The 24,975-nt window shown below is 38.5% G+C and overlaps 1 protein-coding gene across 2 annotated transcripts; it reads right to left on the reverse strand.

The window, feature by feature from the left end:
- Positions 1–3,376: 3,376 nt before the first annotated feature.
- On the reverse strand, positions 3,377–15,639 carry lman2 (lectin, mannose-binding 2). 2 transcript variants are annotated; one of them, XM_044206086.1, is made up of 8 exons: positions 15,240–15,639; positions 12,514–12,632; positions 11,846–11,963; positions 9,946–10,025; positions 8,874–9,035; positions 8,327–8,441; positions 7,931–8,050; positions 3,377–6,131 (listed from the first exon to the last, which is right to left on the reverse strand). In XM_044206086.1, exons 1-8 carry the CDS (start codon positions 15,535–15,537, stop codon positions 5,971–5,973), a joined length of 1,173 nt encoding a protein of 390 aa, XP_044062021.1. In that variant the 5' UTR covers positions 15,538–15,639; the 3' UTR covers positions 3,377–5,970. The 2 variants fall into 2 exon arrangements, with proteins under 2 accessions (XP_044062021.1, XP_044062020.1); XM_044206085.1 differs by lacking the exon at positions 9,946–10,025 and adding an exon at positions 10,078–10,160.
- Between the last annotated feature and the right edge of the window lie 9,336 nt (positions 15,640–24,975).

Here is a 24,975-nt window from a genome sequence, read left to right on the forward strand (position 1 = left end):
AGTCGACTAAATCGGCTTGTCTTTTTGGCACAAAATCGATTAATACTTTCAAGAAAATGAGTCACAAAGTCATACATCCAGAATCTGAACGAGCTGAATCCATTTCAGTTTTTTAAACTGTTGTTCAAACCCTTTGGGCTCTGGGAACTCGCAATCTGCAATAGTCCTCATTTTGTGATTTTTTTTTTTAAATAAAACAAACAATATCTTTACTAATGTGTTATATAAAATGGCCATTATTCATTAAACATACTCCAAAGATCAATCAGTCAACAATGAAAATAATCCTTAGTTACCGCCCTGAATCTAACATGTCTCCCCTCTGTGCTGTGACTAACATGACTTTCAGTCCCAGGTGAAGGTTTTCTAACATGTAGGCCGTCTACCCCGAGGCAACAGCTCGCTCTGTCAGTCATGTTTTCAGTCAATCACAGCTTCCAGGTGTGGAAGTGGAAGTATAAACCGTGGGCTATTTAAACTGCTGCCCCCGACACACACACACACACACACAAAAAAGATAACCTATTCAACCAATAAATGGCAGGCTGGATCTATAGTCGGTGCGTGTGGAGCCTGTGGGCTGCCTTCACTGTGCAGCCACACTGGGTAATGAAAATTCAGTGAAGTGCTTGAATACTTTTTCAGTGTTGTGTAGAATGTGATGGGGGACGCTCATAGAAGACATATTTACACTTGATCTGTGGGACTTATACATTTAAAATGTTAAATTGACTGATTCTGACATATGTTTTGAAAAAAACAACAACATAATTTTCAGCCTTGAGTGTTAAGAAGTTAAAAAACAACATCTGCTGGCCATGTTGGTAATTAACAGCAAATGGTTATATGAGCGAATCAGTCAAATGCTGATTTAAAAAAAAAAAAAATCTGAATTAATATACAATTGTGAGCAAAACTTTGAAAAAAGTTTGGGTTTTTCAGACCAAGAAAGTGACCAGTGGCCTACTTTATATCAGACAGGTATCCACACACACACACACACACACACACACACACACAGCTGTGTTATTGCACTAGTCTGGCAGAGGATGAAAATCAATACTATATCACCATCTAGTGGTCACTGATAATCTGAATTTGACTTATGCTGCATATTTGTACAGAGATGGACAAATATGACACAGAGTTTATGGGGATACTATTAATATACTATATAAAAATGTATAAAGTCCATGAAATATGCCACTAGGCTGAGGAATGCCTAAAAAACCAGAGTTTATCAGCCCCAATTATTTTTTATCATTAAAGACATACATAATGTGGATAAAACTGACTGACCACAGAATTATTCTTAATATTAAAATTTGGACATATTATAACTAGATGATAATACCTACTATAATAGATCAAAACTAAGGGAAAAATGACTGTACTGGGGACAAACCGCTAGAGAGCAGTTTGGCTTTACTGTTGTCGGTGCACACAGGTCGCCTCTACCTGCACACTTTCCCTTTTCCCGTTTGTAACTGATTTAAGTGAATACAAAGCGTGAATGCACTGGTCCCACATTTTCTAACTCAAAAAGGCAAAGGGAGATCTAGCGAGAGGGATAAATCTAATCCAAGCAATCCACCTGCAACATGCCAGGCCACAACAGCAATGCAGCAGGTAATTTAACCACATTAAAGCCACAAAAATCTTAAATGACTTAGACCTTGAGCTCAGCAATTAATTAATCTATAAAGATTTGTAAATCAAGCTGACAAATAACCCCACTGTTTTGAGTTTGCCCGTGAAGACAATATAACAGGTAATTAAATATTTTAAATTAAATATAGCGGCTGTGTGCAAGGCACCAGTCATATCTACATTGTTAAAACCAATCACCTTGAGCTACAGGTCACACAGTCAACAACAGTACTCATATTTCACCACCATGTAAATGCACCTGCCAAACACCAACCAAAGAAAAGCTCTGCTAATATTATGAAATTAATTCACAATTAACACCAATAAATAGTCCTACTGCACATAGGTACATGGATTTGGGCAGAAATTAGCAGCCAATAAAACACCAACCAAGAAAAATAACAAAAAAAACCCAGCAGCCTCATTAGTTTTATATGACCAAGCAGAAAAACAGCAAATGAACAGAGAACTTGTGATTAGCATGTTAGCAAACAGCAGATACTTAGCTTGTTGAAGTGAAGCAGTGATCCTCAGTGGAGTTAACGGTTTTGGAAGAGTGACCGAACCAGCTGCCAAACTGCCAACAGCAGAAGAAACTCCCACTTGAAATGGCGTTTGAAGCCTACAGGTGGTGATATGACGATTAGGAACTCGCCCAAACACAATTATTTCCTCTACAAAGCCGTCCTGAAGCTACATTATCGGACTTGTTAGCAAGCTAGCTAGCTTATGAAATGCTAAGTGATTGGCAAAAGTAGCATCAGGTGTTTAGCTAATGAGTAGCGCACTTTTGGGGGAACGGAGTGGGCGGGGCAAAGGCAGTTCACAGCCCCGCCTCCCTTAGTTACTGTTGCCACCACGCCTGATCACTATCAATAACCCTAATAATCCTTAATTTCAGACACAAGTAGACAAAACGAGTGACCGCCAATTTTGCTAAAATGACAACTGTTCTTGCAGATTTTTTTATTTTATTTTTTTAGCTTTAGCTAGCTAACTAATGTCAACTCCACGATTTGGTTTACTTCAGTAAACTACTTATTTACTTTCCATCACTGGTCAAAAGTAACTAAGTACATTACTCAGTTACTGTCAATTAATACAATTTACTTACTCTAGTTCTCTACTGGAGTATTTTCATTGTAATGTATATGCCACATCAGAGGAAAAAACTGTACATTTGTTCTTTTTACTCTGATAGCTACTGTGCAGCTAATTTTACACACAAATCACGTGATCTTATGAAATATGACACATTGTTATTGATTAAACTATCCTACAACATTAAAATGCAATTTATATGTTGTTATAGTAATAATAATCAATTAATATAATATGTACTGTAGCACTTTAAAAAGGGCGCACTCAGCATCATGACTTTTACTTTTGACAAGTATTTTTCCTGATGAAAATCCTTTAGTAATCCAGTGTCTGTTAATGAGGGCGGGACACTTACATTTGTTATAGCTCCACTTTGTGATTTCAGATTTTTTTTTTTTTTAATCAAAACATTTGAGTTATAAGGTTATTTACAAAAACTGAGGAGTCAGCAGTGCAGAATCTGCAGTGCAACAATTTTTACATAACTACACAGTTTACACTAGGTGCTTGTTTGATATTACACTGACTTACATGTGTTGCTTGAATACCTGGGGGTATTTCCTGAGAATCCAATTTAATTAAATTGTGGTTAAATGTAAATACACCACAATTCACAGTCAAACTGTTTCTTTTACATTTTAATACATTATTTATGATGAGAAGAGCTGTTTCAAGTCTCGTCACAAAACTGACTGATGTGGCAGAAACAAATACAGAACGTTTCAAGAACACAGGAAAAGTGAGATAAAATTGCTGATTCAAGCTAAAGGAGTAAAAAAGAAAATGTTTTAAAAATCAGCATTTCAGCAGTAATGAAAGAACAAGTGTGTCATCAAATCGCTAATTTTACTTTTAGCATTTTTGTTGTTTAAACAACATAAAGGACAGAACCAAAGAAATGAAATCTAAAAGAAAACCAACAAAGAAACATGATATTGAAAGAAATTAAAGACAGGTTTGTTATTGTAACTGTGCCTTCAAACAATCAATTCATGGACCCCAAGGTTCAACAACTCCTCTACTCTAAATTTGAATGAGCTTTATAATTAGCACTGTCTGCGTGCATTTATTAATCACACTTGTTTTATGTTGCAGTTAATGATTCTAACATTCAGTATACATAATAATTCAATCGAATCACCATTTTTCCCCCTCCCCACAATTTAGCATTTTAACTGAAAACACTTAGAAAAATAAGAAAGGCATATTCTGGATAAAACCCCATAATGCTGCTCAAAAGACCCTGCAGGGAAAAGGGGAAAAAAGGCATAAAATACTTCAGCGTAAAGGGTTGAGGTTGTTCAGTTTTCAAGATCCATCACTGAACTCTTTCAAGTGGCCTTATCCTGTTGTATTAAACTATGGAGACGTTTTAAGTAGTAAGAGCTTCCCAAATTGTCAGTCATATATACCAGACTTTAAACGGTATAATAACATGATGCAAAATGTTACTGTTTGTGTCAAGAATATGCCATCACACCGCTGTCCGTTACAGAGATAATGAGTGTCGATGATAACATTTTCAGATCAATGCCGATTTGATTCTTTATCGATAATCTCTTTATCAGTGATAAAACACAGCAGTGATTCAACATTCTGCCAGTTTGTAAAGCTTAACAATTTCTGGCCATGTGGAATCTGATATTTCTTTGTTCAGTTAAACAAGAAGTGAAGTGTTAAGGATTTAGCAGAGGTGGCAAGCCACCCAGATCCTGATGCATCTCATTTCATGATCAATTTAGTTAATGAATGTGGCTGTTTAGGTCGTCATTTACTAAGTATAATGAGGCAGACTGTAGAGCTCAAACAACAAGTTGATTAATCAATTAGTTGATCAATAGAATGTTAATCAGCAACTACTTTGATAACAAATCTGTCATTAAATCGTTTATCAAGCAAAAATGCCCATAAGTATCTGGTTCCAGCTTCTCAAATGTTAATATTTGCTAGTTTTCTATGAGACTGAATCTCTTTGGTTGTCGATTAGTTAGTTGGATAAAACAAGCAAATAATATTGAATATATGTCAACTTGGGATTTAGGAAGCTGTGATGGGAATTTTTCAATTACATTCTCTGGACCAAATGATTAAGAACCTGACTGAGTGATTAAATAGTTGTTAGATGCAACCCTAGTGGTCTGTATTTCAGGCGAGGTCACCCACCTCCACTATAAAACACTGAATCCCCTGGTGTTTCACATTATCACTCAAACAAATAAACAGAAGAACCGTGTTGGCAGCATGAACAGAGATAGTTAACATGGCTGAGCAGACAGAAAAAACCTAACTCCATCAATAGAAAGACATCATGGTACTGACAGGTGATCTTTGATGCTGAGCTGTGATTGCAAAGGTTGTTCTGCACTGCGCTTATCTTGCCAATTTAAAATAAAACAAAAAAAGAGACAAAATTTAGGATAATTAAGTATTCAATACTGTTGTATACATACAGTGGTTTCTGACAAGAATACCTATTCCATAATGTATCCTCCTTGATAACCACTGCATTCTGTTCTTTATTAAATATATAGTGGAGTCCATGTTGTAACTCAAATTTAATTAATTCTTAATTATTTTAAAATTGCTAACAAGCAAAATTGTATTCTCTAAATGTCAGAATGAGAGCGACAGTAACACAACTCTTTCCGCGGATTAAAACACAGGCTAATGCGCTCAACTTTAATTTGGATGGTTCATGATGATGTTTTTTTAAATTTAACTTTTTCTATGTGTAGCTACTTTCTTCTTCCAATAAATAATCAGGTAAAACGGCCTGGAAGACAAAATAAAAAAAAATAAATAAAAAAAAAAAAATCAAAATTACCATTTGGTGCCAAAGTTCACCATTTTGTAGGGTCACAGCTGCAACAGAGAAAAGCTGAAAAGGGCTGGAGAGACCTGTTTAACCGATAAGCAGATGTTAACACAATCTTTTAAGAAACTGAAAAACTCAGAGTTTGCAATTGCATTTGCAATTAATGAACACTTGGAAACAAAACAAAAACAGCATTGATCAAGGTCACTCATAATGATCGGCACTAGTTCTGCACCAACATCACAAGGTACTAGCATCACTCCCAACACAGTGCTTCAAAAGATATAAACATTTGTACAATCTTTAGAAAAAAATTCACATTGAATGTGCTCAATCTGTCATCTGGAAACAGTTCATTCCAAAACAAACACCTCTCTGATAAGATTCTTCTTTCTACTCTCTCCTCAGTAAAACCTCTTGTTCCTCTCCTGTCTCTTCTGGAAAACTACAGCTCCCACCACAGCGCACACTACGATTCCCAGCAGAGCACAGAGCAGAAGCAGGAAGACCTTCCAGCCAGTGAGGGGTGTGCCTCTGAAGTTTCCAGTAGGATCGTCAATGTTGTCTGTGAAGGAAGAAGAAACTCCATGTTCACTTTCATGTTCAATTCAGAACTGCTGCCCGTCTGATTTGTGGATGATTGTTCTAAATTTTTTCTCTTTTTTTCCCCCCTTGTCTAAGTAAGTCCTGGGAAACCTGCTTGTGATTGAGTATAATTAATTACTGAACACAAACATGATCAAACTGATACCAACATGAACTTACAGTTTTGGTAAAAAAATAAATAAATAAAAAAAATTACAGCCACCTTTCAAACTTACAGGGGCGAATTCATAAAAGAGATATGTTAAGTATGTATCGTAGAAAAGGTTTCAGTCATAGTCATCTGGACACTGTTTTCAGAATCAAGACGTTTCGGCTCCCAGAGGCATATGATTGGTCAAGCCAATCAAATGCTAATCAGGTACTTAAACAGTGATGAAGTAGATGCAGCCAGAAAACAATAGGCCTGATTACTGATTACTGGGCCATCTTGGAAACTATTAGGTCAGTTTCAGGTGAAACTAGCTAATTAACAGATACTCAGGCAGATTCCTTCCTGAGGGCAGGGCTTATGTAACAGAGTAGCTTAAATTTCTAATTCCCGTCCCATTTCTTCACAATTGAGAATGACTTCCGGATGGGAGCCGAAACGTCTTGATTCTGAAAACAGTGTCCAGATGACTACGACTGAAACCTTTTCTACGATGGAACACTCCTGGACGAATGAGGGACTACACCGTTTTGTTAAGTATGTATGTTGCATTGCCAACAATCCTTAGATATGTCACCAATTGCTGTAAATTGCTTCTATGGTGGTTTCTTTACCTAAGTCTGATTATCTTTATTTCCTGGTTCAAATGTAGGGTTTTAAGCCCATTTGGCTCCGTTTCGTCACAGAGAAAAACAGGTCTAAATAGGGAACACTGCTCCACCTAGGCATCTCCTCTGATGTGTGATTGACAGTCATTATTCTAATTAGAGTTGACAGCGGTGACTTGGACAATGCATCACAGGTGAAACCTGTGCATTTGGTGGATTTTTCACCTTAAAACTTCCACAGAGCTTTGTGTGCAGCGTAAATTTGAACCAGAACTGGATACAAAACAAATTGAACTGTACTGTTTAGTCCAGGAGGCTGTGCTGCGGCCCTTGTTGGAGTTTTGTGGAGCTCAGAAATGGCTGAGTTAGTGCTAGTGAAATGGCAGCGATTCATAAATATGTTACCTACACACGTTTTACTGTTACAGCGGTTGGAGCGCACATGTAACGTGCGGAAACTCGTCCCTCTGTCTATCTCTGTCTGCTGCACCAGTACACACAGAGTCAATGCGGAGCTTGTTTCGACATTTTTGGGGTTGTTGGGTGGATCTGTGTATTGATATTCGGATTATTGATAGTCCGTCAGCATTCAGCACAAACAAACTTTTCATTTGGTTTTTTGTTGGGTTGCATTTGCTGAAGCTGCTCTGTTGTGTGTTCAGTTCTGGTTGTTGAGAGCTTATCCGGGTCTAATAGGCAGTTTATGGCTGTGAGATTCCTCTGTTCCGTTTACAGTGTGTGCCATGTTTTTGTGTTGCCATAGCAACCTACAACACAAGGTTTTTTTTGTTTCTGCAGTTGATTTTATTTGCATCTAAATTAAACACCCACTGGCATCTGGACTTCCATGAGTAAAATCATAAAAATCAGTGGTGATTTGTTTTGGTCGTTATTTGACGTTTTCTGAAACTTTAAATGCTTTGGAAAGTACATCATGTATTTCTACATACAAATATGGAAGAAACCCATTTCTAAATCAAGTTTCCTGTAACTTTAATCTACCTTTAGGGGACTTGAGGAGGCTGACACTGGGTTCGATCTTGGTCCAGTCCAGGTTCTCCTCCTCGGGGGTGTGTTCTACCATCAGCTGGTAGAGCTTCATAGAGATGATGTCATGGTTATCTGTAAAATAACACGAGTTTAAACTATTAGCGAATCGGTAATAATCTGTAATATAATACTTTAAAAATGTTATAAAAAGCTATGACAGGAATACATTCCTGGATAATGCAGAAGAATGTAATAACATTGCCACAATGGTTGAACCTGATGACGTTATAAAATAAAAAATAAAAAAACTAATAGTTCAGCCACATTTTGTTTGAAGTTTTCCAAAGTGGATATTATAACTTTGTTATTTTAGCTTTGTTAGTGTGCAGCTTTCCAGCTCCAACCTACCAGACAGATCTCCTGTGGCTGCTGAGGCACCAAAGAAATATCCGGTAGGAAGACGAACACCTCCGATGTCGATGCACTCCTTCCACTCATTCTTGTCATCCACATCAACCATCACCTGTAGCATATACACTGGATTAAGTGATGCAATGCAGCGACACTTTATTACAAAGTTGAGAAGCTATTAAAAAATGGAAAACAAGAAAATAAAAATTCTTGTGGTGAAAAGTGTTTAAACTGAATCCAAACACAAATAAGGGCTTAAAAAAAAAAAAGGTTATTTACAGGGCAAAGAGACACCCTGAGCCATAAGTTTAAATGGTGCAAGTACACAAGTGGTGGTTTTATAATCACCATGTTATATCATACTGTCTGGAGTATATATTTCAACAGTAACATTTTTGTTGACTAAGTTCCTCGAAATACTTTAGTACATAGAGTCAGTTTGAAATCCTGAACAGCTCAGAGTGCAATTCTTCACCTAACTGAACTAAATTAAGAGAAGCTATGTAGCACCCCTGAGAAAATACAAAGCAGTTTCTCTACATACAGTGAGTCTTCCTTTGGAGTAGCGAATGGCGAGGTACGTGTCGTGCTCTCTGTTCCTGATCTCAGCCGAGCAGCCTCCCAGCTCAGACGATCGGCCATCTTTGCCGTGGTCGTAACTCACTGAGCCGTTGTTCACCATAGCCAAAATGTACGGGAAGGAACGCTGGTGACAGAAAGAAAAGAATCAACAAATAAATCTTAAAAACAGGCATTTTACACATATTCTTAAATAAAAGATGATAGACAAATGAATACAGAAAATAAAATATAAGAAGCCCGCATGATACATTTCAGCTCATGTTTATACTGTGTATATACACACACACACACACACACACACAACTACCTTCACACTGCAGGCATTTTTAGGATAAATTCTAAATTGGTGGTCATATCTGATGTTTTGGATAGCTGTTCATGTTTATTCAGAACAAAACTATGACATCAATACATTATGAATTGACACCAATTTTTCATACCTACATTTGTCCGTGAGATTTTGTTTGCAATATGTGTATTCAACTTTTGAATGAAGCAACTGAACCAACTACGTGTTTTGTCAGTATTGAGTCTTACTGTTCTCCATCCTACCGATGCTGGCAACATTGTCAAACTTTGATTTGTGCATTTAAAAGTAAGATGGAGGCCTGAGGATCTGTTTTAGTACCACGTAACCATGTAGTCCAGATTAGCCATTCACACAGATTCAAAAGCAGAGGATCTGACTCCCATGAGGGATAAGACAAAAATAGGGACACTTTCATCTGCAATGTGAAAGTAGCATATTTCACAAGACAAGTTCTGGTGAAATAAAAACAAAAACAACCTCCTTCAAGACATTTAACAATGTTTAAACAGCAAGATTACTGCCAGCTCAGTAACCTGTGTGATTAAATTATCTGTATTGCTGTAGAAATAAATGTGTGAAAATAAGGCAAAATAAATTCTGTGGGGTTTTCAATGTCAACATGCTTAAAAAGTTCTAACAACATGCCATTTCAAAGTGAAGAAAAACTAAAACAAATTTGCATTGAGACAACATGGTGACAAGTAAAACCTGAGCAACCACTCACATCAGTCGCATCATCGTTAGAGTAAGTATCTATAAAAACGGCCAGCCCGTGGAAGAGAGCATTGTTGGAAAACACAGGCCCTGCAAAGAAACAAGCAGGTCATTCACCTCGAGCCACACACTACACACTTACATCCATTCCATGGAGGTCATTGCGGAAGGTATCCATAAAAATAGCCAGGCCAAGATACTGATCTTGGTTTCCAAACACAGGGCCTAGGATGAAGGCAGACATGAGGTGAGACATGAGCAGACAACTGGAGACACTTTTCTGTGGTCAGCAGTGATGACAACAAGCTGAGATGGTGGACACAAACATCTGGACATGATGAAATAAAGCTTACTGATGGAGTGAACATGGTGACGGTGCATTAACATTTAGCTTTCTAAGCATTTCAGTGAGCGGCGAGTCAGCATGACTGGAACAAACACACACATTTGGATTTACATTTCTCTGAGTCACCTTAACCTTTACATACTGTTTGTACAGTGACTCAGTTTCTACTATAATGTGACATTTGCAATTGTGAGAAGACATCATTTTCAAATCTCTTTTTCAATGCTTAAAACAGGACGAAATGAGGAGCAAAAAGTGACAAATGCACAGATTAAGATGACACTTTTTCACTGACAAGCAAGGTCAGGTGTCCTGCGCCACCATACAGTATTTGAAAACTGCAGTCGTCTATATTGTGATTTCAGAACTTTATGTCTTTTTTCCAATAAGTGATCCATCGAAATGCAATAGCACATTTTAGCTGTGCTGTGCAATGATCATAGGAATTTCGACAGCACCCTGAAAACACGCCGGTGCTGCGATTTCGGAGCAGATCCAAACGGCGACCGCCTCCGCCTTTAACTGCACTAAACTGAATGGCTCAACATGTGTGACCATGCAGCCGAGCAGAGAGAAAGCAGTCTCTGCGTTAAGCTTTTAGTACTTTAGTAACTCTGAGTAAATATATAATGCATGGTTGAGACATATGGTTTGGACTTTGGAGTTTTGTGGCTGTTATTGCATTCATCTAACAGACAGCAGCCTAACTGTGCTTTGCTTTGTTGTAGCGTATGACGTGTTAAGATTTCAACCAATGTAATTTATTTATTATTATTATTATTATTATTATTATTATTATTATTATTATTCCTATGCCGCAGCTCAAATTGCCGTGAGCTGGAACGAGCTAAGGAACACGAAACATGGCCAAATAACTGGAAATGATGTGCATGTGCTTCCACAGAAATATGAGCCCAATCGGCCACATGATGGTGCTGTAATTAAGGCTCAAAAATGCTATTTTGAACAGGCCACGCCCCTCACATCGTGAGTCCGAATGACTTGAAATTTCACACATAAGTCCAGCTCAATGTGCTCTACAAAAAAGCCTCTTGGTCCACTAAAGTCCACCTAACTAGATTTTCCGCCATTTTGAATAAAAAAAAACATTTTCATTGGACGAAGCTTATCAAAAGTTGTATAAAGCTCATTGACATCGTATTTAGATTTCAAGGTATGAAGGTAATGAACTTCAAAAGGGGCGTGACTCAGCACATAATAATAGACCACAGTAAACAACCATTGGGCCAATCATCACATAACATACAGGATATGTCCACATACAGTAAGTACCTGAAACATACCCTGAAAGTTTCATTCAAAATCGACTACAAAGGGGCGCTACAAATACAAAAAATGGGCATTGAATGACACAAATCAGACTATCAGTCAAGAAATTGTTTGTTTACTTCATTCTATTTGTGAAAATGCAAAAAAGGGAGTACTGCATTTTGGGCAAATCCAAACTTGCAACACTTTGATGCAAGAAGGACCAAGTGAGATCAGACTGGGTGAGTTTCTTACTCAGCAGTAAAGAACAATGAGGCTGAAAAAAAAACACTACCTGGATGCAGTCTGTCCTTTGTGTACCAGATAGCAATGCCGTCGCCATGAAGATTCTTCTTTCCTGATCCATGAACTTTAAACTGCACATGCATCTCCCAGTCCTTCAAGTGACACGGCTGTAGACCAGAAACAGAACCAGTATTTACTTTCTATGGCAGCATCATGAACTAAGCAAAGTGTTTTACAAACCTTGTAAATGGGAGATAAACAATCAAAATCCTTCCTTACATCTGACATATCTCAAGAGGTTTAGTTGGTGTTCATTTTACACACCACACAACTAAATCTGACAAAGTATTTTATTTTATATTTCAAATACAAGTCAGCAGAAAGGACACTTCAGTCCAGCAACAACATGGACTGAATAAAATTTGCAAATGTCATGTGTTTTTTTAATTTTTAACAGTTATAAAAAAAAGCACATATTTCATTACTGGTTTGCACATTCATCTTTCACATTCATCTACCTAAATTTAATGTGAGCTAATAAGAGTAAATATCAATATGAGACAACTAAATTTAACTAAATGTGTGAGGCTGAAAAAGTGTGGGCATAGCTTTAAATTAACCTGATGGAGAACATGTACTCTAAATCCAAAGCTGAAATGGAGTACGATAATAATATACAATATGTATAAATGACAATACATAACAGTCTTTCCTCACCACAGTATTCCAGATGGATCCCTGCTTACTTCTCTCATCTGGAGTGAGTCGGACATATGAGCTTGTCACCAAAGTGCTTCCCCAGAAGTCCCACTGACTGGTAGGGCTGCTGCCAACACCTGCTCGATAAACAGATAAAAGAACAAGACATGATCAGACACACCAGAGTGTATGTGACAGAGAAGAGAGAAATCAATGTTTTTCAGAAATGTCATCAAGTTATCACAAAAACACAACTTCTGATCAATCTTACTTATCGCTACACAACTGTGCCCACAGTTTACAGGGCAGTGCTCCTTTACAGTGTGTTGTTTTCCTTTGTAAACATTATCACACCAAAGTGCTTTCAAAGCATCGTTTTAGATTTCCGGTGGCCTCATAAAATTATGCACGGCTTGTAAAACATGTCAAACAAGAAGGTTACTCAACATTTACTGAGGTCCATATGCAAACATGTGGTCCACCAAGAAGCATAAGAATTTCAGCCTTTAGAATTGGGATATGTCAGCAGGAATGCACTACACCAGAAAGTAGTTTATCTGCACATCAACCTTTAGCCAAACACCTTTGTCATGTACAAATATCAAAATTGCACACCCTCTACATATAAAAAAAATGAAAGAACACATTGATTCGACTAGTCATCCTTTTGTAGAATAGCTTTTCTTTGGGCATTCACAAGGTTTCCCTTCACCTGAGTGGGATTACTGTGATACCAAAATACGATAAAGAAAACGTTTCTCAATTTTAACTTCAGTTCTTAGGCCCTAATCGTATGAATGAAGTTGTTGTCATTTCCTTTAAGATTACTATGGTTAAACTCTGTAACGGACTCTTTATTTCACTTACACTATATTTGGGTTTTACTTGAGCCAATCATCATATTTTTCTTAGTATCAACTTATCCATTGTCAATACTCAACTTGGTATTATGAGAATAGCTAAGGCAATGTTAGGTGGCATAATGCTATGGGTGATGATTGCTTGTTTATTAATAAGTATTAATGTTTACCACTGAAATAAAATGTTATTGGGGTCTCACATTTGTATTTAATTGACTGTTTTAGATCTTTCTGTAGATTATTTATGACTATTACTACTACTGATTAATTACTTTACATTGAATAAGATGATTGAAATGCCTTTGTGTCACATCTAATTTTGTTATATTGTTAAATTATTTGTATGTTTAATTGTATACGTTATTCCCTTATCAGTAAAGGTAGGCTGTGGGCTGCTTTTGTTTAAGAATCAACACAGGCAAGTTCCAATATGTTTTCCTTCACCTGCACTTTTTTGCACACGCCCTGAACAAATACTTCCTTGTCATGAGGGTGTGTTGGGAGCTTTGCATGTTTTGTCATTATAAACTACAGATATTTTGACTCATAACTCATAGACAAAGGAAATCCCTGTAGTGTGCGGTGCACTCCTGGACCTGCACTGTAATTATTATTCTACAGTTTGATTTGTCTAATTCTATTTTAGCTTATTTTTATCTTCTATTTTATTTTACTCTTTCTAAAATCCCATTTATGTGTGTCTTTATATATTGCCTTGTGTTTCTTTAATATCTTTTCTTAATGCCTTTCTGTCTCATGTAAAGCACTCTGAATTGCCTTGTTGTTGAAAGGTGCTATACAAATAAACGTGCCTTGCCTTACTTAACTGTAACGGCTCCAGGCACCTGCAGCAAACTATCTGATTGAGTGCAGTGATAAACTTGCTTTACACACCCAGCTTCAGAGGATAGTGTTACAAACATCTTCCACCAAAAATGTACCACAATCAGTGACACACATAGTGAACTTGATGTTCCTTGTGGATCAAACGTGTGCCAAATTTACCAGCAATTAAAGCACCATACCAGTAGACAGTAGCTCCTAAATTACACATAATCTTTACTTAAAATTTTAGATGACGATTTTTTAAAAGCAAGCTATACCATTTTAGATGCGCGGGTATATATTTCCTACCATTTTAGGCATCCACTGGATTCCATTCATTCCTATATGGTAGAAAAATTCAATTCTTGCTTTTTTTAGTTGTGTAATCCTGCACATCTGCGTTATTTTTTGATAATCTTCAAACAGACTTCTAGCACACTGACTAAAATTAATGCAGACTTTATAGTCATTGTAATGGGTTGCACAACTGAAGCAAGTTTCAAGATCCCGCTAATAGAATATTATACGGGAAATAATGAAAACCAACTGAGGCCTGGAACAGCAGAAAAAAGCTTAAACATGCAAAACCACTTGTATGGTCCATTGAAAAAAATAGGGGGGGAAAACTATGTCGTACAGTAACGTCATGTGTAGCAAATCTTATAACTGACATTTTAGCCGAGCAGTTTGGGTTTTAAATGTTACGTGCAAAAGACGTAAACAGGTTCAACAATGCTGATAGGACGAAAGTATGAAGTTGTTGGTCTTTTGAATAGACCTGCCGCAGATGCTTCTTTGTTTTGCAATTTCACTAACTTTTGTATGCGATACAGTACATGTTTTTAAACATATACACATATACATGTATACACAGACAAATATAACATATAACAGCTAGTTATATAATTAGTTCGTATGAGTTAGTCGACAGTCAATTACATTAGTTAACCAAGAAGTTGCGTATGTCGTTAAATAAAGCTAAAAACGCAGCGAAAGAGGGAAGAATGGGCAGAACATCAGGTTAGCTAACGAGCTAACGAGCTAACTGAGCCATCTTACCTTGGTAAGGTTTCATTAAAGAGTGCTCTCTCTTCAGATGTTCTGCGTTTCCATCAGTTATATCGCAGCACACCAGACACAACTCGAATATCAGGAAGACCAGTGTTGTGCTCAGAAATGCTCTAAAGTTCCCCATTTTGTTCAAACAGCTTCGGAGAGAAACTCTCACAACAAAACTGTATTTCGAAACTCCTTTCTCTATTATCCTCCGGAAAGAAACCACACAAGTCCGACTGGTATTACCACACTTCCTAAACCGGTGGAACGTATTTTTTAACTTCCATATTTCTAAAATCATACATGTATAAAGACCTAAATCTTAACTGTACAAAAAATCTATTTAGCTTGATACGTTTTAATTGTGACTATACGGAGGAAGCGTTAAGCTTTGTATGTTTCCGCACGGAAGATTTATGTAGACGGCGGAAATGTTACCAGCCAATCAGAGACAAGCACATCGCTAATTAAGCCAATCAGGGAGCACTTGATATTCACATGGCATCCACTAGATGGCGACAGAAGGCAACAAATAAAATCACAGGTATGGAGGTCTGTGTAATTTTCTCGGACAGGGATACAGTGTGGTCTTAACGAAATGAAACGAAACTTACTGTAGTCACCTGCTATATATAATGAAAGAGTTTATTACATTTCTAGGCTAAAATATGTGTCTCTGACTCATAGTATGCCTATATTATACATTTTAGATAGTAGGATCAAACATCTGACATATCCCTGACTCTCTAAAGCTATAATTTTATAGCATTAGTCGTTCATAAATTTAGCTTAAGGCATAAAAACAAGCAAAAAAACATATATTCATTATTTTGAACACAAGTGGCAAAATAAATGTAACTGTATATAGTAGCCTACATTTTACACAGCATCACCATTTGCTACCTCTCATTGTTTGCATATTTGATCACGAAACAGGCCTATATTGCCGGGCAGTTTCAATAACTACACCATGAGCACCTACACTCATTAGAAAGTGGTGGTACTGATGAGTACTGGCCCAATTCAAGCACTGGTTATGCCAGACAAGGGATGTTGTTGAAGTATACTATTTACCTTCAGTAAGACAGATTTTTTGGAACTTTTGAAAAAAAACTTTCCAAGAGGCAGTAATTTGAAGAGCTGAGAGGTTGTGTTGATCATTAATGCGGGTGTAGTGCTGTCTGCAGCTCTCTCATCCCCAGATACATCCAAACATCTCAAGATCTCAAGCTGGTTAGAATCCGAGTCCTCTCCCCATTATTGGCTACAAAAACATTTGTTGTCTGCAAGAAACTCTGAGCATTGACAACATCAGGACCAGCAGGTTCCAGATGTGTTCTGCTGTTTCTGTGCAGCTGTGCAAGGTGGATTATTATCTGGCTGCTGTGACCAGTGTTTTCTCTCCTGGTCTTCTCAGCATCCATTTCTCATTCCAGTTTGCTTCACCAGATGATCATTATACACTTACTGCAACACAGTCTCAAATCAATATCACTATAATGTAGTACACAATGCAGTCCTGGGTGGTGTGATATTGCTAATATACTATGGATCTGACCACTCTGGTGCTCTGTTAGTCATTTCATGCTGCTTTGAAAAAACTCACGTAAAATGTAAGAGTGCTGATTCTCAAACATCTTTTTTGAGATTCTACTAATTAGCATTCAACTTAATGATTCAACCTAAGGACTTTGATGAGCACTGTGCTTCAGAGAAGTTGAAACTGTTTTTGTTTTCAGCTTTACAAGAGGTTGAGTGTTCACAACACTAAAACGCTAAAAAAGACGTCAGCAGCTTTTTTGTGGTTTTCACCTGAACTGTGGTGGTTATGTGTTCAGTCCATTGTTTGTTTGTTATTTAACAGGATATCTCAAACGTGTTGACATATTTCAATGAAATTTGGTTGAAAGTTAGGCCACTGGTCAAGGAAGAAGTAGTTTATTTGTGGTGTGGATCCAGATATAGAGGGTCTGGGTGTATTTAAAATCATCTCAAAACCACTTTTGGTGTTTCCTCATACTATGCCATGGCACAGAATACAGTACTGAAGGAAATAGGATAACCTAGTGGTAGTGGAGTGGAATAGGTTTTTTTAAATTTGCACTGGATGAGGATTGTGACTTTTTCCCGTAACGTCTGCAACCCCATCTTCAGACAAGAGCAGTAATATGAGCTGATTCTGCAAAACCACAGATTCACTGAGAAGTTCTTTAAAGAGGTACTGTACACATTAAACGCGTTTTTTGAGCTCTAAACTAAATGATATGGCTGTGATGAAACACATCGATGCTGGTGTTAATATTGACATTCTTACCAAATTTATGAAAATCTGCATTTCATGGGTTGTAAATGGCTCAACACGCCATCTACTGGTTTAAATCACCCTGAACCTTCCAAGGCCAGTGTTGACATAGAGTCGACCGTTTGGGACAAATTTACGTCATGACATTTATATTTTATGCCCTCTAATCAGATGTGGCCGACCCACCCACCCTGGCCCTGCCTTTGAGTGGGAGTCTGTGAAACCGCGCTCATTTTTGAATATATACAGGTGGAGATGCATCATTCACTGGAGTTTACGCTAGGTTTTGCTAACCCTCTACTTTTCCATTTTGGCGCAACGGTTCGGACTTGTGCTTTTGACGGCTGCAGGAGCAGCACCGGACTGCACTCTTTCCCTTGATGATGATCCCATGATAAACAGCAGGGCTACAGCTACGTACTGACACTCCCCCACAGGCACACACTCACCGGAGAGCCTCTCAGCCTCTCTGAGCCGCTAACATTGGCTTAGCTACAACACAGGTACCACACAGAAACTTTTACAAATGGCCATGAATGTGCTTGTGACTGTCAAAGCTCCAGTGTGTTTCAATGCCAGTGTTTTACAGTCCTCACTTTGTATGGCAGCCACGGTATGGTTAAAGTTAGGGAAAGACTGTGCTTATGGCAAATAAACTATGATGAGATGTGGTTAAGAATAGTTCGACATTTTGGAAAATGAATTTTAGAGGTGCTAGCCCGATTTCTTTTACCTTTGGACAGAGCCAGGCTAGCTAGTTACACGCTTATCCACCACCCCGACCTCCACACCCTCAGGCTCTCCTTCCTGCGTTGGCACTGAATGCATTGAATGTAAATCATGAGGTGTGGAATCGTCCAATATGGATGTATTCCTCGGCTGGGGCTGATGTCTGCAGTGAATTCTAGTTGGAAAGCTTGAGCTTTGTGTCTAGAATAATGACAAGGATGGATCATTATGAAACTGAAATTGTACCTACAGTACATACTACATGAGCCACGAGAATAGATCTGAGCGGTCATTAAATCTAGTTATAATTCCGCTGAGATCTTTCCAGGGTTCTCATTTTCAAACCAGTCTGTCGGAGAAAACGAACAAGTCAGTCGGTTGTGCAGCTGTCACACTGCTGGCGTCCCCTTCTCTCCTCTCACGGATGACAACACAACCTACTGACTGATGTGTGTTAAGTGAGTCAGACAATAGAATTACTCTGATTTTCTGGACAAACATGACATGTTTTTGCAGTGCCAGCAAACTGACAGTCGTTTACACACAGTGAAGTGCATACACACAGTAGGGGCATACATAGACACACACACATACACATACACACACACACACAGCATTTTCACAATAACAGCTGTTCACCAGCAGAGAGGAGAGCAGGTTTCCAGGAAGGCAGCAAAACACATAAATCCACAAACTTAGACAACAAAAATACCAGTTATTTCTGTCTATGTATGTCTTAGTCACCCATTACCAGAACATCTCATAATGTGGGATGAGACTAAACTCAATTAGGTGAGCGGTCCGACTTTAGATTTTTCTGTCTGTCTGTCTCCACCTGAATCACGCCATAAATGTCATCGCCGCTCCACCGCCAGCTCTGTGACTCACCAGTCTGCAGAAAAGAACATTAAACTGAGCTTTTAACGGACCTCTCCTGATTTTATTGGGCCGAAAGTGATGTGGAGAGCAGATATGCTATCTGGAGATGCTGGATTTCACTGACAGGTTACATTTGAGTGTTCCAGCTTGTGTAAACTACAGTTTTCCCGCCAATATTTCAGTGTTATGCACCAACACACATCAAACGAATAGTGCCCACAGAACATGTACTGCTGCATGTCGGCATCCATTTTAAGTGACAAAAGTGAACACAGGTAGTGGCCAAAGTTTTGGTGTCTGGTCTGTTTTCTGTACATGCAGAGTGCCAATGCACAAGGAACACACACTGCAGATGGCTGTTGAATCATACTGCCACAGAAGCAAACATACTGAATGTTTGTGCAGCAAATGGCATTTTCACATTTAAATTTTCAAGTTCGTTTTTCATCCCACTTTCCACTGATTGTAGGGTTGGTGGTCTGATACCTGACCCCTCCTGTTTATGTGTAGAGATGTCTTTGAGCTAGACTCTGAACCCCAAATTGCTCCTAATGGGTGTGCATGTGAGGAAAAAAAGTGGTAAATAAATACCAGTTAGTAAGTTAATTAGTGATATGAATATAAAATTCCTATAGCACAATAACAACGCAACAAGTCCTCCAAATTAAATGACAAAATACATTTGTAAATGCCCTCCAAAACCTATAGTGCTGTCTCATCTGATCGGCAGGACAAAATCATTTGTCAGTGCCTTCCAAAACTGATACAAATGACTTTTACAAAATAAAAGCATTGATCCTACCCCACTATGGTTGACGTTTGGTTGAGTTTAGGTACAAAAAATGGGAGCAGTCATTCATAATTTCTATGGCCAATAGAGGGCTCACTTAGATGCAAACGGGACGTCTTTGGGCATTTGCTGAAAGTACTGACGCTGTCATTTTTCTTGGGAGGCCAGTGTCAGCAACTAAATTGTAACGGCTGCTTTTTTAAAAGGTATTTTTGGGGGCATTTTATGCCTTTATTAGACAGACAACAGTACAGAGATGACAGAAAATGAGGGGGGTGGGGGAGGTGCAATAAGGTTCAGTTCGAGTTTGACTCTGACTGGGGACATCGCGGTCCATGGCTGGCACCTTAAATCCCCAAGCCACCAGGGCACCCTACAAAAACTGCTTTAAGGGTGGGACATTTTAGCCTGAATGCCATTTGTGAAACCTCTATATGTACAGTGACAGAAGAATACAAGTGGATGCACCTGGCCAGTCCATCCAGAATGCATTTAAGATCAGCGGTCCCCAGGCCTTCCCTCTCTCACTTCATCACTGGCTCTCTCCCTCACACCACATCTTTCCTCTGTTTGGTTTTGATCTGTTGTGATTATCTTTATTTTACAACGCTACATATTCACACATCCAGCACAACCGTGTCTATTTAACTTTCTTTGTCAAGAGCCGGGTCGTGACACTATACAACACTGATGTGATATCATGTCCATCATGTGACCAGTGTTCCACTTTGTCAATGCAGTTTGTGCTTAAGCTGCATTGATTTTAAAGGTGATAACATTATTATTATTATTTATAAACAGTTATTAATTTGTTTTTGTTTACAAATGCACCTGCAGTTTGTGCACAGTTGATTTGGCGTCTTTGGAGTTCTTAGTCATCTCATTTGGCTCTGAAAACTCACAGAGTGCTGATTCTCAGGCCTCTTTTATATCTTACATGTTAATTAGCATTCAGTCTAATGATTCAAGCTAATGACTTTGATGAGCACTGTGCTTCAGCGTAGCTGAAGTTTTTTCAGTTTGACAAGAGGTTCGTTACTTAAAACACTCAGCGCTAAAAAGAGGTCAGGGCCCTGTTTTTACCTCCACTGAGGTGGTTATGTATTCAGTCCATATTTTTTTTGTTATGTTAGCAGGAGGACTAATAATGTGTTTACGTATTTAAATGAAATTTGGTGGAGAATTAGGCCATGGACCAAGGAACAAGTAATTAGTTTTTGGAGCCAGTATTTATGGACATTTATTGATGTCAGTAATTAACTAAGGACAGTGAGGGTGGAGAGAACTACACAGGAAAGATCCATTGTTTCATTTCAACCTGATAAAACTTGAGAGCTCATGAACTTTACAATGTTTTTTTGCCATGCTAGCAGTGGCTGTGGTTGGAAATGTCGGTGTGTCGGTCAGTCAGTCAGTCAGTCCACCACTTGGATTACTGGATGGATTGCCATTCATGTTCCCCTCAGGACAAATTGTAATAACTTTGGTGACACTTTGACTTTTCATCTAGCGCCACCATCAGGTCAAAACTTTGATTTGTCCAATACTTCCCTACCCTCACTGAGGATTTTGTTTTACTCCAACTACATGCGCACATGCTGGAGTAATTGATTATGAATATTGTATACTGTGTGATTCAAGCTATAAGTATCACCACAAAATGCAGGCAGTGTAGACTTTTCATAAGAAGATAATTATTTAAAAAAGGCATTTTTCTGCCAATAATAGCCATGAAGCTTTGATGTTGTACAATATGTTGACAGTTTGCAAGAATCCTCGTCTCACAAAACAAAATACACGAAAAACGATGAAACCTACAGTTAGGGCTGGGCAATATGGCCTATGAATAATGTGTCTATATTATTAGGCTGTGCTGCGATATACAATATATATCTCAACATTTTCCCCTTTTCTCCAAAATAACTACTGTAAAATTCTCAACTAGTGGCTGAGGCCTTTATTTCTCTCACCTGCAGAGGCCAGAGGATACCAGGCCTTTATTTTGAAGCAGACTTAGAGACAGGTCTTTATTTCACATTCCCTCTGTTTGATTATGTTTTAGTATGTAGCCTCCTTGTTTTCTGATCTGCTCCTGTTTCGCTGTGTCCAAGTTACTGTATTATGCTGTTGATACCAACAATGCAGTTTTTTTCTATACGTTATTTTAATAATTTCCAGACAAATTGATCAAATATCTTCAACATCTATGTAAATAAGTAATTGCACCCTTATATTGATTTAATAGCTTGTCACATTGGCTTTAGGAGTGATAACTGAAAACAAATAGCACATAGTATTTGGTATCTGACATTCATTCAGAGAGACTGGAAGTTTTTGAGCATGAACCACTTCATCATTTCAACTAGGAACAGGAATTTGACGAGGCCCCTCCAAAAACACTTTTGTAGGAATAAAATAATAAATAATAAATAAAGACATGATACTAATCTTTACCTACATACACAAATCTTTGTTGACCTGACAGTGATTCTTCTTTACTGACGCATTCAAATTTTGGTCTCCGGGACACAGTGAGTTTACTACTGTCAGACGCACACCCATTCTCTCTGTCTCTCACAGAAACACACACACACACACACACTCAGTCACTCACTGGCTTCAGTTCAGGGGCGACAGAGACAATGCTTCAACATATGAGTGGCTGTAAAGGGCGATAAGGGATAGATTTGTGGTACTGCTGGCTTCAGCAGCAATCGTTTTGTGGTATATTTTGCAGAGGATAGTAGTTTGTTTCACATCTGCCCTCCGGAAACTGAGCCACCTCCATAAGATCGACCCACTGTTATCTTTGGCTTGCAATTGAGTCGGCCAGGTGTAAGGGCGGGACCTCGATACCGACTCCAACCCCGATCACTACTGCGCAGACTGCGCATGACATCACCAGCGCAAGATGGCTGCTCCTGTATTACTCCTGGATATTTTGGCTTCATTTTTGTACAGTGGGAGGAAGTGGAGATGTGTTGTCCATCTTATTTATACAGTCTATTGGTCAAACAAACACAGAACTTTCACCCGGGAAACTACTGTTCGTGTCCAATGTGACTGTAACGGTGACTTATTTTACCTTACGTACATACGTTAACTTATGTGAGAGTAAGTGGTAGCTTAGCTCACTACACTTTCCAAGTAGCTTGCCCAACACTGCTGGCCGAGGAGTGAGGAGTCAGCAGTCAATGGCGGTATAAAACAGAGCAGTCCATAAAATACGTTTTTCACAAACTGTGAATCACCGCAACCACAAGAGGTCCTTGAGCATACAGTCATAAATGTGCACAAAAAATATTAGGTGGGTATAGTAGTATGCAAGATTAGCTGCTGACAGATACACACATGCACACACACATGACCAAACGCATGATCCTCTCCAGGCATAATAGTCTCTGCAGCAGCAGCATCTCGGGAGCATGGAGAGGTCATTGAATCTGGCGGAACCTTTACTGTATACTAGTGTATACAGTAAAATGATGTTGCGGTTGTATGAATGTCACTTGGCCTCAGACGTAAAACCCCTCAGGGACGCTGGCATCAATCTGGAGGTACCACTCTTCCAGGCAGCAGCAGGGAGGCTGCTTTATTACTTCACCCTCATCTCTCATCATACTCACATGACATCACAGACGCAATGACCTGGAAATCCTCTGGTGTGCTGTCTAAAATACTCCAACCTCTTTAACTTCACTTGTCTTTTGTTTAGTATTTATTTCTGTTACTTTTTCTTTTGCTCGGTTTCTTTTGTTTTCTTTTGTGCTCCTACTGCTATTGATTTCTCTGATCTTCTTTGCCTTTTCACCTCTTTTCTGTGATTTCTACCACTGTTGTTCTCTTCTGTTTGTTGTTCTGTATCTGAATCAGACAATGACAGGCTTTAAGTTTATGGAAGCTGTTTTCAAATGATTAAATCAAGGCGTTCCCGCCCTTCTTTCTCCATCTGAAATCTGACAATATTAGTAGTGTTATGATCAGTTTACTCAAGTCAGATGTTGAATCTGCACACTAATAAATACATTACAAGTGGTTGCAAGTGTTCCGTCTTTGTTCGTGTATGTACAGCATGTCTTTGGTTGTCAACAGTTACTTTAATCTGTGTTGCTGTGTTTCTTGAGACCTGCTCTTCCAACACAGAAAGTCTTCGTAACACTGCCATTCTGCAATGCAAAACTCCCTTTTGATTTTGTCAATTTTATATGTTATAGGCCCAAATTACTGTAATGATCATAATAAAAAATAAAAAATGATTGAACCTTTGTGTTTACAAACGTTGTTGATACAGACAAACCTTAAACAGCCTACAGTTCTGTCCTACTGTCCAGAGAACAGCTCCACTGGTTATTACTGTATGTCCTTCACTCAAGGGCACCAGGCCAGTAGTTTCTCAGGAAAGGGGAGCTTCCCTCATCCACTTTCCATGGTCCAGTTTTTTTGTCCCCAGTGGATCTGAGGATTTAAGTCATGACCTTCCAGTCACAAGCTGGCATCTGTATCCCCGAGGCCAGTGCTGCCCGCTGTGTTTTCCCGTGAAATGACCATAACATGTTGTTTGGGTTCCTCTTCTGATTTGGATCTGTGTAAATGGCAGCAGATTGGTCTATCCTGATGTGGATCAGATGGAGCCAGATGGCTTTGTGGTTCAGTGAGTTTGGATGCTCCGATGTGGCCTTATGCAGTGTGTTCAGGCAGCGAGAAGCAGAAAAAAACAGTAGGACATACAGGGTAACAAGAAAAACAGCTAAAATATTTATAGAAAACAGCTGGCCAATTTTCATGTGTACTCTGTGTGTGCACATTTATCAGTAAATCAACTCACTCAATTTTAGACATAGAAATCCATAACAATCAAATATAAAATAAGAGAAAGATAAAAAGAGAGAATAACATAAGAGTAAATAAAAATAGAACGTATTCATCAAAACCTTAGTAGTGTGGTGTGTCGTCATCCTCCTGATAGTGCTGCCAGGTCAACAAAACTGTCATATGTGTTGTTTTGGAACACATATAAAAATAAAAATTATTTTGTCTTT

Source organism: Siniperca chuatsi, linkage group LG8 (genome assembly GCF_020085105.1).
Source record: "Siniperca chuatsi isolate FFG_IHB_CAS linkage group LG8, ASM2008510v1, whole genome shotgun sequence".
In the NCBI taxonomy this organism is placed as follows: Eukaryota; Metazoa; Chordata; class Actinopteri; order Centrarchiformes; family Sinipercidae; genus Siniperca; species Siniperca chuatsi.

Bases quoted from the DNA above. Each gene is read 5' to 3' on its own strand.
- lman2 (XM_044206085.1), bottom strand. From the start codon at position 15,537: ATGATTTTAGAAATATGGAAGTTAAAAAATACGTTCCACCGGTTTAGG. The intron at 12,633-15,239 runs GTAAGATGGCTC...TTTATCGAGCAG, and splicing joins TTTAATGAAACCTTACCAAG to GTGTTGGCAGCAGCCCTACC. The intron at 9,036-10,077 runs GTAAGTGTGTAG...TTCTGTCACCAG, and splicing joins ATGACCTCCATGGAATGGAT to CGTTCCTTCCCGTACATTTT.